This window comes from Microcebus murinus, chromosome 3, assembly GCF_040939455.1.
Source record: "Microcebus murinus isolate Inina chromosome 3, M.murinus_Inina_mat1.0, whole genome shotgun sequence".
In the NCBI taxonomy this organism is placed as follows: domain Eukaryota; kingdom Metazoa; phylum Chordata; class Mammalia; order Primates; family Cheirogaleidae; genus Microcebus; species Microcebus murinus.
The window spans coordinates 79,289,245-79,301,348 of NC_134106.1; the positions used below are offsets into that span (position 1 = coordinate 79,289,245).

Consider the following 12,104-nt stretch of genomic DNA (forward strand, 5'->3'; position numbering starts at 1 on the left):
CCCAGTCAGACACATAACATTTGCTTGGAAAACAAAAGCCACAATGAAGCTGACCTTGGACTATCTACTGGGCCTTGTCTTCAATGTTTCTTCCATTCCTTGGCTGAAAAAAAAAAAAAGCAGTGACTTACGGATACTGAGACACAACCATCTGAGACCTATATCTTGGTTCAGTTCCTCTTTGTACAGAGCCCTAAGGCCTCATTCTTCTAACTGGGATTTCATCCTCCTCTTCCTTGGGGACCCACCTGGTGAGCCCTCACCCCATGCTAGTGCTGGTCTGGAGGTCCTCCGGGGCAGTGCTCTAGAACTCTTGCTGCTCCTAGGACCCTGACACCATCTCACACCCATCACCTCTACCCACTAGCCAATGCTTGTGTGGTGAGATCCGCAGACCATCCACCGGGACCGTTCAGCCTGGAGACACCATGGGGATCTGCTGTTTCTCAGAGCACTTTCCAGAGAACGATGCAATAATAGGTCATGTAGACCAAAAAAGGGGTACGTGGGGTGGAAGTGGGGGAGGGATGGGAAGAGTCTCTGTGGTCAAATAAGTTTAGGAACCAAATGATTAAGTCAAGTGAAACATTGTTTCCCACGGGACTCCTCAGAGCCTGGGACAGGCCAGGTGCATGTGAATCTTTATGAATGTTGGGTGCAGCGTTTTCCAAACTTATCCGATTTTGCAGAGTACCTGTTAGCACCAGTGATTTACGGGAACACAGTTTGGAGGGACAGATCTAGTCTGATTTGCTCAGTTTTCTATGCAAACACTGAGGATCTCAGGAATTGAGCACAGCTAATGAATGGCAGACCAAAAACTAAAAGAGAACTCGTCTGTCTCTGTGATGTTTGCAAGAATCTCTGTGTTCTAGGAAGAAGGGGAGGATGGTGCCTAGACTCCTCCTGCCAGGGTGTTTTGGGGGCCATGTGTCCTGCATCCTGATGCTCTAAAACAGGGACTCAGACTCTGGTCTGCTTCAGTGTCTGTCCCTGAGCAGCACTCGCTCCCCTACTCGGGTGCCCTCAGCCTCCGTCATGTCAGACCCTTTGCTCTACGAGCTTGTAGGAGGAGATTCTGAGTTTGAGTCATGCCCAGGGAAGGGTGAGAGTCCCCACAATTGGTCACTAGGGGTCCTGGCTGTGCCCATTCTGGAGTAACTCCATAATTGGGGCGGTTGCAGTGAATCAAGGTGAGAAAACAGAGATGAGGGAACATGTTATACCCTGAAAAGGAAAAATGGTCGTCCTGGGGTGGCAGCATTATCCTGCAACACAAAAACATAACTGTTATGCAACCACATTGCATCGAAGGTCTTACAAAAATGTCTGTGGGGATGGCTTTCAAAAAGGGCAGTCCCAGAGCAGCTGCATCCACCACACGGGGGACTTGTCAGAAATGCAAACTCCCACCCCAGATCTACCGAACTTCTGAAGTGGGGCCAGCCGTCTGAATTTTAACAGGTGACTCTGATGCACCACTGAGTTTGAGAATCACTGAAGTATGGGGTTTGTGCATGGCAATGCCTCTCCCCTAGTTGGTGCATGTGGGCCCCTGAGCCAGAGAAAACAGATTCCCAGGAGCAGATGGCCCCAGGCGACTCATTTGTGAGACCAGAGATGAAATATTAACAGCCAGAGGCATTGTCCCATGGTTTCTTCCAGCCCCAGGGAAACCCAAACTTAGATGCTCAGCCACAGAAGGTTCTCAGGGGCATGTGTGAGACCAGTTCTTCCCACAGTGGTCTGGAGGGTGGCAGGGTGGCCAGCTCCAAGCCCTCCCTGCCCTTCTCACATGGAGCAGCTCTCTTTGGGGGCTGCGTTCTCTGTGGGGCTCACATACCTTCTTGGTAAAGTGCACTGCAGCAGCCCCCGTCCCCTGCGAGGGAATGAGGCACAGGTTAATTCAACAGAAACCACATCCACAACCTTGCAGTTGGCCTGAGTCATCCTGCCCCTCCCTGCTTCCATTCTAAGGGAGTCAGAAGTCTGGCACAAAAAAGCAGTTAAAGAGAATGGTGGCAGTGTGGCCAATCACACATTCCTGCTGGGGAAGGCAAGTTCGCTTTCCTGGTTGAGTTGCCATTTGTGTCCAGCTACATTAAGTTACTGCTTCTTCTCCTAATAGCACCAACTTTGAAATTGATCCCTGGTTCAGGCAAATTTTCAAGGATAAGCCATTACAGCTTCTTCAGCTTGTTCTCTGCCTGCGACTCTGCCATAAGAATGGAGGCAGACTGGACCAGAAGCTCGCAGTCAGCTGGCATCAGAAAAACTGCTGCCTGCGCTTAAGACCAGCCAGCTTTCCGGAGACTGGGGGGCTTGGGATTTTCAGAGCTAAAAAGAGGAAAGCCCTGGACAAACTGGGACTAGTTGGTCACCTACTTGGGCTCAGGAGGTGCAAAAGAAATGTTCTTTTTCTTTTTTTTCTTGCTGGCATGTAATAAAACTAGATTAACATTTTGAACACTTTCAGCTATTACTGAAACTGGTAATTTATAAACTTAAAAATTAGAAAAAAAAAAACAACTATAAAGAGCTCTGAGAAATAGACAAAGGGTAGGCAGGGCAATGGGAAACAGAGGGTATTGCCAGGGCAATTTTCACGTCATGAGGAAGGGGCAGGGAAGTGACAAAACAACACAAAACCCAAAAAAACTAAGGGATGAAAAGAGCAAATTAGGAGAGGAGCGGAACCATCCTGGGCCACGGGGCCCCTCCTGTGGCCCTTCCAGCCATCTCATGAGATTACAGTGGAGGAAATTGAGGCTCAGAGAGGTGGAGGAACTTGTGCAAGTTCAAGTTCAAAGGACCCAGCAGCTCTGCCCAGAGCTCCCTCCCAAGACTGAAATTCAAGGAGAGAGTGAAAGTGAACCCCAAGGCAACGACATGCTTTTACCACGGTTAAATGCACTTTTTGAGTGGCGTAAAACTACGGCAGAAGAAAAAAGGCACATACTCGTTGCAGAAATCTTGTCATCCGTCTGTTGGCGAGCTTGGCAGCCAGGCGCATTAAAGGATGCACGGGAGGAAACTGCGACAAAGAGGCACTGAGAGGGTTAAGACTTGAGGCTGGGACATCTACACCAGGGGAATATTTCGAGAGCCCAGGGCTGTGTGCATTCCTTTCGACTCACTTCCCTTACAAATGGGTTTAATTTTCAGAGTAAAATCCATTTCCGAGCCTAAGCTTGAAATTTTATGTTTTCAATAAAGAGCTGCTTGCTTTGATTGCAGGTTTCAATTCCAACACATCACTTACAAATATCCCCTTGGGGTGAATCAGACTTTGACCTGCATTAACCCCCAGCACTCTGTACTCCTAGAGGAGAATGTGTTGTTCTAGAAGCAGCTCAGTGCAGAGACTTCTCGCTCCCCAGGTGTGACTTCCTAATCCAAGGGACCAGGTAGAAGGGCAGCACCCTAACCCTCCCCTGCCCCACACATTAAGTATTTTCTTATACTTGTCAGCGACTGCCCCCACACACCCAGGCACAGCCACCTGTCTTTATCTAGTCCTCATGAATCCTCCCTGGGTGCTTTGGTTCAGAGTAAAAGTCAATTTGTGTCACAGTTTGTCTTTCCCCTTCCATTGTTCTCTATCCCTTCTTGGTGCCCTTTTTGGTCTTGATAAGATCCCCCCTACCTGATCTCCCTTCCTAAACCTATAATACTGATTGAGTCATGGGGGAAAAATATTTTTATGAGTATTTGCTTTTTTAAGGATCCTCTTGAAGACTTGGAAAGCCTTGAATATATAAATAAGTGACTTTCTCATGGTAGAATTTCAGTTGCTACGAAAAGGCACCTGAATTAAAAATTATATTCTATAACCTTCCCAATATTCCTTCAGTCCTATGCCACAGAAATTTACCTACACAAGCCGCTCCCGAGGGTAACTCAAATTTACAATAAGAAAGTTAAAGGCGGTGGTTGTTATTCCCGTTGCACATACACATCGTGACAGCCATGGAAGATGCTCATCCATGCAGCACTATTGGGGGGAGGTGGCACTTCACACACCACAGAAGACAAATTTAAAAAACAGATGCTAATAAGGAACCATGTAAGGAGAGCACAGTATTTACCAGGCTCTTCTTGTATGCCTCAGTGCATAATAAAAAGTTGTTTCTTACTTATTTTTTTTTCTTTTCTATAAATTATTCTCTAACTGTTCAGATCTGTCAGCCACCACAGAGAGGGAGAGAGACTATCCCTTCAACACCAGGGAAAATTTCCCCCTAGGAAACTCCTATCCATGGGGTGTCTGGAGGCCCCCGCTTTGCTCCTGGTCTGCACATATTAATCAGGAAGGAGTAAAAGACATGCAGAGGGGAGTCACTTTTACAGATATGTGATTATGATGATATACTAACCCCAGTTTTAACTGGATGTGTTGGCTCCTGAGTTCTGGAGTAGTGAAATAAAAACTAAATAAGAAAAAAAGAAGTAACATTAGTACTAAGTGTCACTTGCGTGGAAGCTGCATGCCCTTGCTGCTGGGCTGGAGGGTACTCACCCGCTTGTATCTGTCTTGGTTATCCTGGAAAGAGAATTGTGAGGGTAAGTTACATGGCATTTTACTGGGGCAGGCACTGGTGAGGTTTTCAGTATGAGATACACCATGCACCTTACTGGATTTACCCAAATACTATGAAATAAATTGGCAATCTAAAAACAAATTCCTCCATTATACAAATTGAATAAAACTTTAGTTGATGCAAGATCTTACAATAAAGTTATCAGCAATACATCATCATTTTGAAACTTAATCTCTTCTTATCTTTTTAATTTTGGGTGAAAAAAATCTACTCTCTGATGCACAAAAGCAAATCAATTTCCAGATAACCATCTGACTAAAGGGTGGACTAAAGGGTGAAAGAAAATATCCACTGCAGTCTAATTTGGTGCTGAGTATATACCAGCATTCTGTTTATAAGGAATGGTTGAAATTGACCAAGACTTTTTTTGTTTCCAAAAGCTTTCTACATGAATCTTTACTCTTCTTGCAGAAAGTCCCAATTTTTCACTTCTAAATCCTTGTTAGTGGACCCTTGCCCTTGTGTGCACAGATGACAGCTATATACGCGCATATCTGACTTAAGGATATGCTGTGAAGAAGGTGTCTTACAAAATAATAGTATATGTTTTCATGTACACATTTTATAAAATTGTTAGAGATGATACTGTGAACAATCTTTTAAATATGCTGATCTGGTTAGCATTGACCATTCACATCTCATTCACATTTAAATGTTCTTTTCTCTTTTTTTTTTTTTTTTTTTTTTGAGACAGAGTCTCACTCTGTTGCCCGGGCTAGAGTGCCATGGCATCAGCCTAGCTCACAGCAACGTCAAACTCCTGGGCTCAAGCAATCCTCCTGCCTCAGCCTCCTGAGTAGCTGGCACTACAGGCACATGCCACTGCACCCAGCTAATTTTTTCTACTTGTAGTTGTTTGGCTAATTTCTTTCTATTTATAGTAGAGATGGGGGTCTCGCTCCTGCTCAGGCTGGTCTCGAACTCCTGAGCTCAAGTAATCCTCCCACCTTGGCTTCCCAAAGTGCTAGGATTACAGGCATGAGCCACTGCGCCCGGACAACATTTGAACATTCTTGAATCAGCTGAAACCTCAATCAAGACAGAAATTAAAGTTGTTAATAATACTTCTAATTTTACTGCTGTGAATACAATTACATCTTTCTGCAGACTTTATGGAGTGTTTCTTTAGTGGAAGCAGGCGATATCTATGCATTCTCTACCCTCACCACCACGTACATATGTGTGCACACATGCACTTGGGCATACACACAGATACACACAATAAATAGCAGACATACTAATAGCAGAGGCTCTCTGGAAACTATCTCTCTATATCCTTATAATCACCACTTTTAACCAGCAGAAAGTATTTGCTATTTTTTACAGCTCCTGGTCTTCTTGTCAGCATCTGTTCACAGTAGAAAGAGTGTGTGCGTGTGTGTGTATATGTATCTGTGTATGTGTGTGTCTCTGGACACTTCTTGGGCAAACAGTTGGGTTTTTTTGTACCATGTTCATCAACTTTATGCTGTTACTTTTATTTTTCAGGCCAAAAATAGTGAGGAATATGAAGATGCTTTTCCTAGTGCTAATTACCCCGCTAAACATTTCATATGCCACTTCCTTGCTTAATATTATTTTTAGAGAAAAAATATATTTAAACTTTTACTATCTATCTTGTCTATTACCCATTTCCCCAACTAAAATATAAGTTCCATGAGAGCAGGTTTCTCTTTATTTTGGTCACTACTATATCCTCAGCAACTGGCACTGGCATGCTTGTAGTAAAAATCTTTTTTGAATGAATGACTAGTAGGGCTCTGTTCACAGGAACTTATTGCCCTCTTCCCATCTAAGCTTCTGCTAATCCCATGTGGCAACCAGAAACACAAAGAATTTTACAGATATTATTTGCAGAATGTAACTACTTTCTGAACTGCCTCGAGATAAAAGTCCCTAGAGTCACAGACCTGGTTCTTCTGGGGACCAGACAGGAGTGAACTTAGAGCCCAGGTCACTCGTCCAGACATTGGGCAGTGGAGAGAACCAAAGCCCCAGGAGAGGAAGTGACATGCTAAAAGTCATATTTCAGGAAGCAGCAAAGCCAGGAAGAGCCAGTCTCCCTATTCATAGCTTTGAAATATTAGCAGTTTTGTTTACTGAGCAACCCCTTGCTATTCTGCAATTGGAAATGATGAATGGGATTGGCTTTGGGAAAACAGAGAAGGTGGAGGGAAATTCATTCTGAGTGGGCTGTGGCACTTGGGGATCCCCACAGCCCAATTTAATACTGCAGGTGGCCCATGTGACAGCCACACTTCCACTGCTTCTGCTTCTGCAGGGGACACCCTCACAGCCATCATGTGAAGGACAGGGAAAGCCCTAGTGCAAGGCAGGGAGAAGGTAGCAAAGCAATGGAGAACCCTGAGTTCTCACCCTGAAATTTTGCTCTGGGTACCAAAGCTATAAAGATTATTTCTGAAGATGGGAGATGACAATTGTCTTCAAATATATGCATAATGGTTAACTGAAAATAAGAAAAAAATAGTCACCGCATATTCATGAAGTTTAAGACACAAAGTGACTTTTGAGCTGTGAAGAATGAGAATTAGTTCCATTAAGAGAAATGGTAGGCCGGGCATGGTGATTCACACCTGTAATCCTAGCACTCTGGGAGGCCAAGGCAGGATCACTTGAGCTCAGGAGTTCGAGACCAGCCTCAGCAAGAGTGAGACCTCTGTCTCTACTAAAAAACAGAAAAATTAGCTGGACGTTGTGGTGCATTCCTGTAGTCTCAGTTACTTGGGAGGTTGAGGCAGGAGCATTGCTTGAACCCAGGAGTTTGACGTTGCAGTGAGCTATGATGCATGCCACTGCACTCTACCTGGGATGACAGAAAGAGATTCTGTCTCAAAAAAAAAAAAAAAGAGGCAATGGTAACAATTAGCTCCTAAATGCTGTCAGTTACCATGTTCTGCATACTGTTGAAAGCACTTCACAAATATTAAAGCAATCAATCCTCATGATAACATTATGGGGCCAGTATGACTATTATCCCCATATTACAGATGAGGAAACCGAGGCACAGAGCAATTAAGAAATCACCAAATATAAATAGAGCTGGACTTTGAACCTAGGTAGTTTAGTTTTAGGGTCTGAGCTGTTAACTGCAGCATGTGAAGGAGGCAAAGGCATTTCTGACTAAGGAAAAGGCTGTGCAAATCCACAGAGGGCCCAGTGCATTTGAGAAGTAGTGGGAAGTTCAGTGTGGCTGGAGTACAGTATGCCGTGGGTTGGGGAAGTGAGGGAGGAAGAGATGTGGCTCACGATGTAAACATATAGGCTATGCTAAGAATCATGGGCTATCCCGAGACCACCCCTTTGTATGTTCAGTTAAATCGACATTTACTTTGTGTTCATTGAAATATTTCTGTGTGGTTACTATAGTTACTGTTGGGTCCTTTAAATAAGAAATATTATTTTAGAGAACTGCTATATCATAATATGCCTACTTTTAACATACAATATATAACAATATATACAATTAATTTAATTATATATTACATATAATTACAATAATTGTAAGAATACACATGAACTACCAATATTTTATAATAATTTATATTTAAAAGATTCACATGATATTTCCTAAAACTCTCCTCTCTCATACATATACACATTTATACATGCACACAGCATTCTCCTGCAGGTAGCAAAAAAGTGTATTTATTGTAGGTATCAACTATAATATAAACATATGCACTGTTATGACTACAAGAATTATCATATGTATATTAATGTTTTTTACCTTAGGTTGGCTAGAAAGAGTTGCCCACTGACTCAGACAATATGCCAGTTGCTAAAAAATAAAATGAAGAAAATGAATCACAGCAAGGAGGACATAAAAAGAAGTAGTTTAATATGTACAAAAATACAGTTCAATAGAAGAAACAGACCTAGTGTTTGCTAAATCAGTAGAGTGACTATAGTAAAAAACAATCTATTCTATATTTCAAAATAGCTAGTAGAGAATAATTCAAATGCCCCCAGCATAAAGAAAAGATAAATGTTTAAGGTGACGAATATTCCAATTACCCTAATTTGAGTATTTAACATATGAATACATCAAAATATTACATGTACCCTGAAAATATGTACATCTATTATGTATCAACAAACATTTTTAAATGAATTAAAGATAAGTATAAATTCCTTAGTCAATAGAATTCTATTACAGCATATTTAAAGTTCTAAAACTGTACCATTTATGAACTTTGCATTTTCTTCTCAGAGTGACTTCACAGAGTGACAGTGACTTTCAACACAACTCTCAGGATGCATTAAATGAGGATATGAAAATGGCAACAGTGAGTTTCAGCTGCAACTGAAAATCTGATCTTAAAATAGTACAAATAGTTTTAAGTGAGCATTATCCACATGATGCTTTTGAGGCTCAGACTAAATAAAAATCTCACATTACTGGATAATAGGGTACCTCAAGCTGCACAATATCCAAGCCATCTGGAAGATCAGCCAAAGGTTGCGGAAGTCCTGTTGTGAGAAATCATAAAAATATCAATTAGCGAAAGAGGATATAGCATTTACTTCCAAATCTTTACCATGAAAAAAATACAGAAGTTCTAGTACAATAAACCACCAAAGTACCAGACGAAAGAGGTCAATGGGAAGGTAAGATATCATACAATGCTGTTAAAAGAATTTGCAAAGAAAACACACACTTCTAGACGTACCACTAGCAAATCTGAGATTTGTACAAAATTAATTTAAAACAGCATTTTTTTTTAGTTTACCAGGAGTTTTCAGTAAAGATATTAGCAACTCAGGAAAGAGGGGGAAAATACCCAAGTAATAGCTTATTTTGTATTTTGGTGGAATTTATGAGAATGACTAGCAGGAGATGATGTGAACAAAGTATTTGCATCATAATCACCCTTGGAGCTTTTTAAAAATCACTCACCACTATACCAAGAGTACAGTCTTGCAACTATTAAGATAAACAAATACTTGTCTCTCTGCACAGACTCTGCAGGGGTGGGGCTCTGGGAAAGTTTTCTACTAGCATGCCACTGGACCATGTCCACAACCTTTGTCTGACTTTAATCAACACCTCTTCTCATTTGCATGTGATACACTTTGAGGAATAGCAATAGTGTAGTCGATAGAATTGATTGGATAGGTCAAGACTAACAAGATGAAATTAAATGGATAAATATAAAACGATGAACTTGGATTTTTTAAAATGTGGGAAAAGGAATATAGGGTTCAAGAATAGTTTATATTTAAAAAAAAAAAAAAAGACGGTGGTATTTTAGTCCCTGCATTCTCTCTATAGCCAAGAGAAAGTGAAAACAATTTTAAGTTAGATTCAAATAATTGTGACAAAACCTCGAAAGATAATAGCCTGACTTGAAATGATAGGATATGAGGGAGAGTTTAAGTAACTGAGCATAGTTTTCTCTGGAAAGAAGAAAATTAAGAAGCGTATGCTAATTGCCTTCCACTATTTTGAGAACTGTCATAAGTAGGAGATATTAGTCTTATTCTGTGTTGCCCCCAAAATCCGAACTAGGACTAACGGTTAGAAATGACATATGATCATATTTCAGCTTAGTATAAAGAAGTTTTTGATGATTGGAATCATTTAATAATGCAAAGTAGTGCAAACCAATGCTATAAGGATTTATTGATGGGTTATGTGTTAATACAAAGGCAAAGACCTCAGCAGCCCTGTCCTCAGGAAACATAAAAAAAATAGGAAAATAGGGAAGTGGAAATAAATATAGAGAAAGATAAGTAAAAAATAATAGCAGATTTCTAAAAGTGGAAAAAACAGGATTCTACTGGAGCCCAGTAGAGGCAGCGGCTGGCTATCTTAGGCTGGTAGTGAGCTGGAGGTCATTGAAAGTAATCAAATCTGGAAGACTTTCTGCAGAGAAGCCATACAGGGAATTTCTGCATTCCGTGAGAGGTTAAACCAGATGACCTCCACAGTTCCTTGCAATGCCCAGGTTTTGCGATTACACTATTAGCATTAAAAGACATGATAAAACATACTGTTTGAAATATGCTTTCTCTTTCAATACATTTTCAAAGATGTTCTACTCAATCAAAATTCTAATGGAAAAACCTAAAATTTTGAAACAATCCGTGTTTTCAACTGTAGCTGTTTTGCCATTGCACACGTCCCTGCATACCATGGAGATTCATAGTTAACTGGTTCCCATCACAAACCCTCACCCCACCCCTGGTTCCTTACAAACCGCACTGGTTCTCAGAAGTTGGTGACGCGCCGCCCACACCAGGTCAGCACCTCGGACAGCGCCACAGTCTAGGGAGACCCAGGCTGCCACTGCACTCTTTGGGATCCTGCCCCTGGAGCCCATGGGAAAGGCTTTGAAAAGATTCCTTTCCCCTGTGAGCACTCCTCCCCTGTCCCTTCTCCAACTGCCCGTCAGTTTTCAGTCTTTGGGGCTGTAAACTCAGTGTTACTGCTTCTGCCCTCGTCCCTTCGGAATCCAGGGAGCACAAACCGCTCAGCAGTGGGACCTTCCCCCAACTCTCGCCGCAGCCTGCCTCGCCCTTCACAGTGTCGGAGGCACGTATCCAGGACATCCCTGGGGTAGGAGCAGTTTAACTAACGCAGTCCCACAGGGAAAAGTCTCCTTCGGTAAAAGGCTGCAGCTCTGCCCATCCTCTCTTAAAGGTTAGAAGCAAATTCGAAGCCAGAGAGCAAGGGGGTGGAAATGAGGGGGAGGGGAGAAATCTTGGCTCCCTCCAGAACTGCCCTGGAAGGATCCAGGTCGGCCCCAGTTTCCCTCAGATTTCAGGCCAGGTGGGGTCTGAAGAGGGTCCCCTTACCTGAGGAGGGAATCTGCAGCATGCAGAAGCAGTAGATGACCAAGATGGGAGGGAATTGGGGAAGAAGATGTTTCATTTTTGGAGTCTGGTTTCTCTTCTCTGGCCACAGACTCGTGCTGCTGTAAAGGGAGCTGAGGATGTCCTCAAGTTCCACAGGCAGAGGCAACCCTCCGCCCTGCCTCTGAACAGCCCAGTGGAGAAGGTGCCTTTATTTGCAGCGCCCTGGAGCCCATTGGCTGACCACCAATCAGCTTCGCACAGGAGGACCCCGGCTTTCTCATAAATGTCATGCTGGGCCCTTATTTGTAGAATAATATCCTCTGGTGTGGGCATTGTAGAGAGTCATCTTTTTCAACCTAGCAATAAAAATAAAAAGTGGAGAGTCATAATTGTTATTCTATAGTGGTTTGAGAAATATTTCTCACTCAAGAAAGGCTTTTTCTCCTTTTTTAATAATAATAATAAAAAAAACTGGACATACACTTATAAACTCTTGCATGATGAAGCCTTGTTTCCCAAGAAGCTGTTTATTTTCCACTATTAGCAAATGTTGTTTTGTAGTCTTCGGTGCCTCTGAGAAAGACAGAATTTGGAGTCCAGGACAGAACATTATAAGAAACCAAAAGTTTAATTAGGGCTCTGTTTTTGTTTTTAATCATGGTTGGAAATTAGTCTCTTTATGAT

General features: G+C 42.3%; 1 protein-coding gene across 1 annotated transcript in view; it reads right to left on the reverse strand.

Moving 5' to 3' along the window:
• NMS (neuromedin S) overlaps window positions 1-12,104 on the reverse strand; it is a 35,329-nt gene that overhangs the window by 1,019 nt on the left and 22,206 nt on the right. The window contains exons 4-13 of the mRNA XM_012747833.3: window positions 11,902-11,993; window positions 11,421-11,776; window positions 9,037-9,092; window positions 8,350-8,400; window positions 4,520-4,543; window positions 4,377-4,430; window positions 2,960-3,034; window positions 1,844-1,879; window positions 1,227-1,268; window positions 55-103 (exon numbers count right to left, since the gene is read on the reverse strand). Of these exons, the coding sequence (XP_012603287.1) occupies window positions 65-103; window positions 1,227-1,268; window positions 1,844-1,879; window positions 2,960-3,034; window positions 4,377-4,430; window positions 4,520-4,543; window positions 8,350-8,400; window positions 9,037-9,092; window positions 11,421-11,496 (453 nt within the window). The 5' untranslated portion in view covers window positions 11,497-11,776; window positions 11,902-11,993 and the 3' untranslated portion in view covers window positions 55-64. The remainder of the gene's footprint in view (window positions 1-54; window positions 104-1,226; window positions 1,269-1,843; window positions 1,880-2,959; window positions 3,035-4,376; window positions 4,431-4,519; window positions 4,544-8,349; window positions 8,401-9,036; window positions 9,093-11,420; window positions 11,777-11,901; window positions 11,994-12,104) is intronic.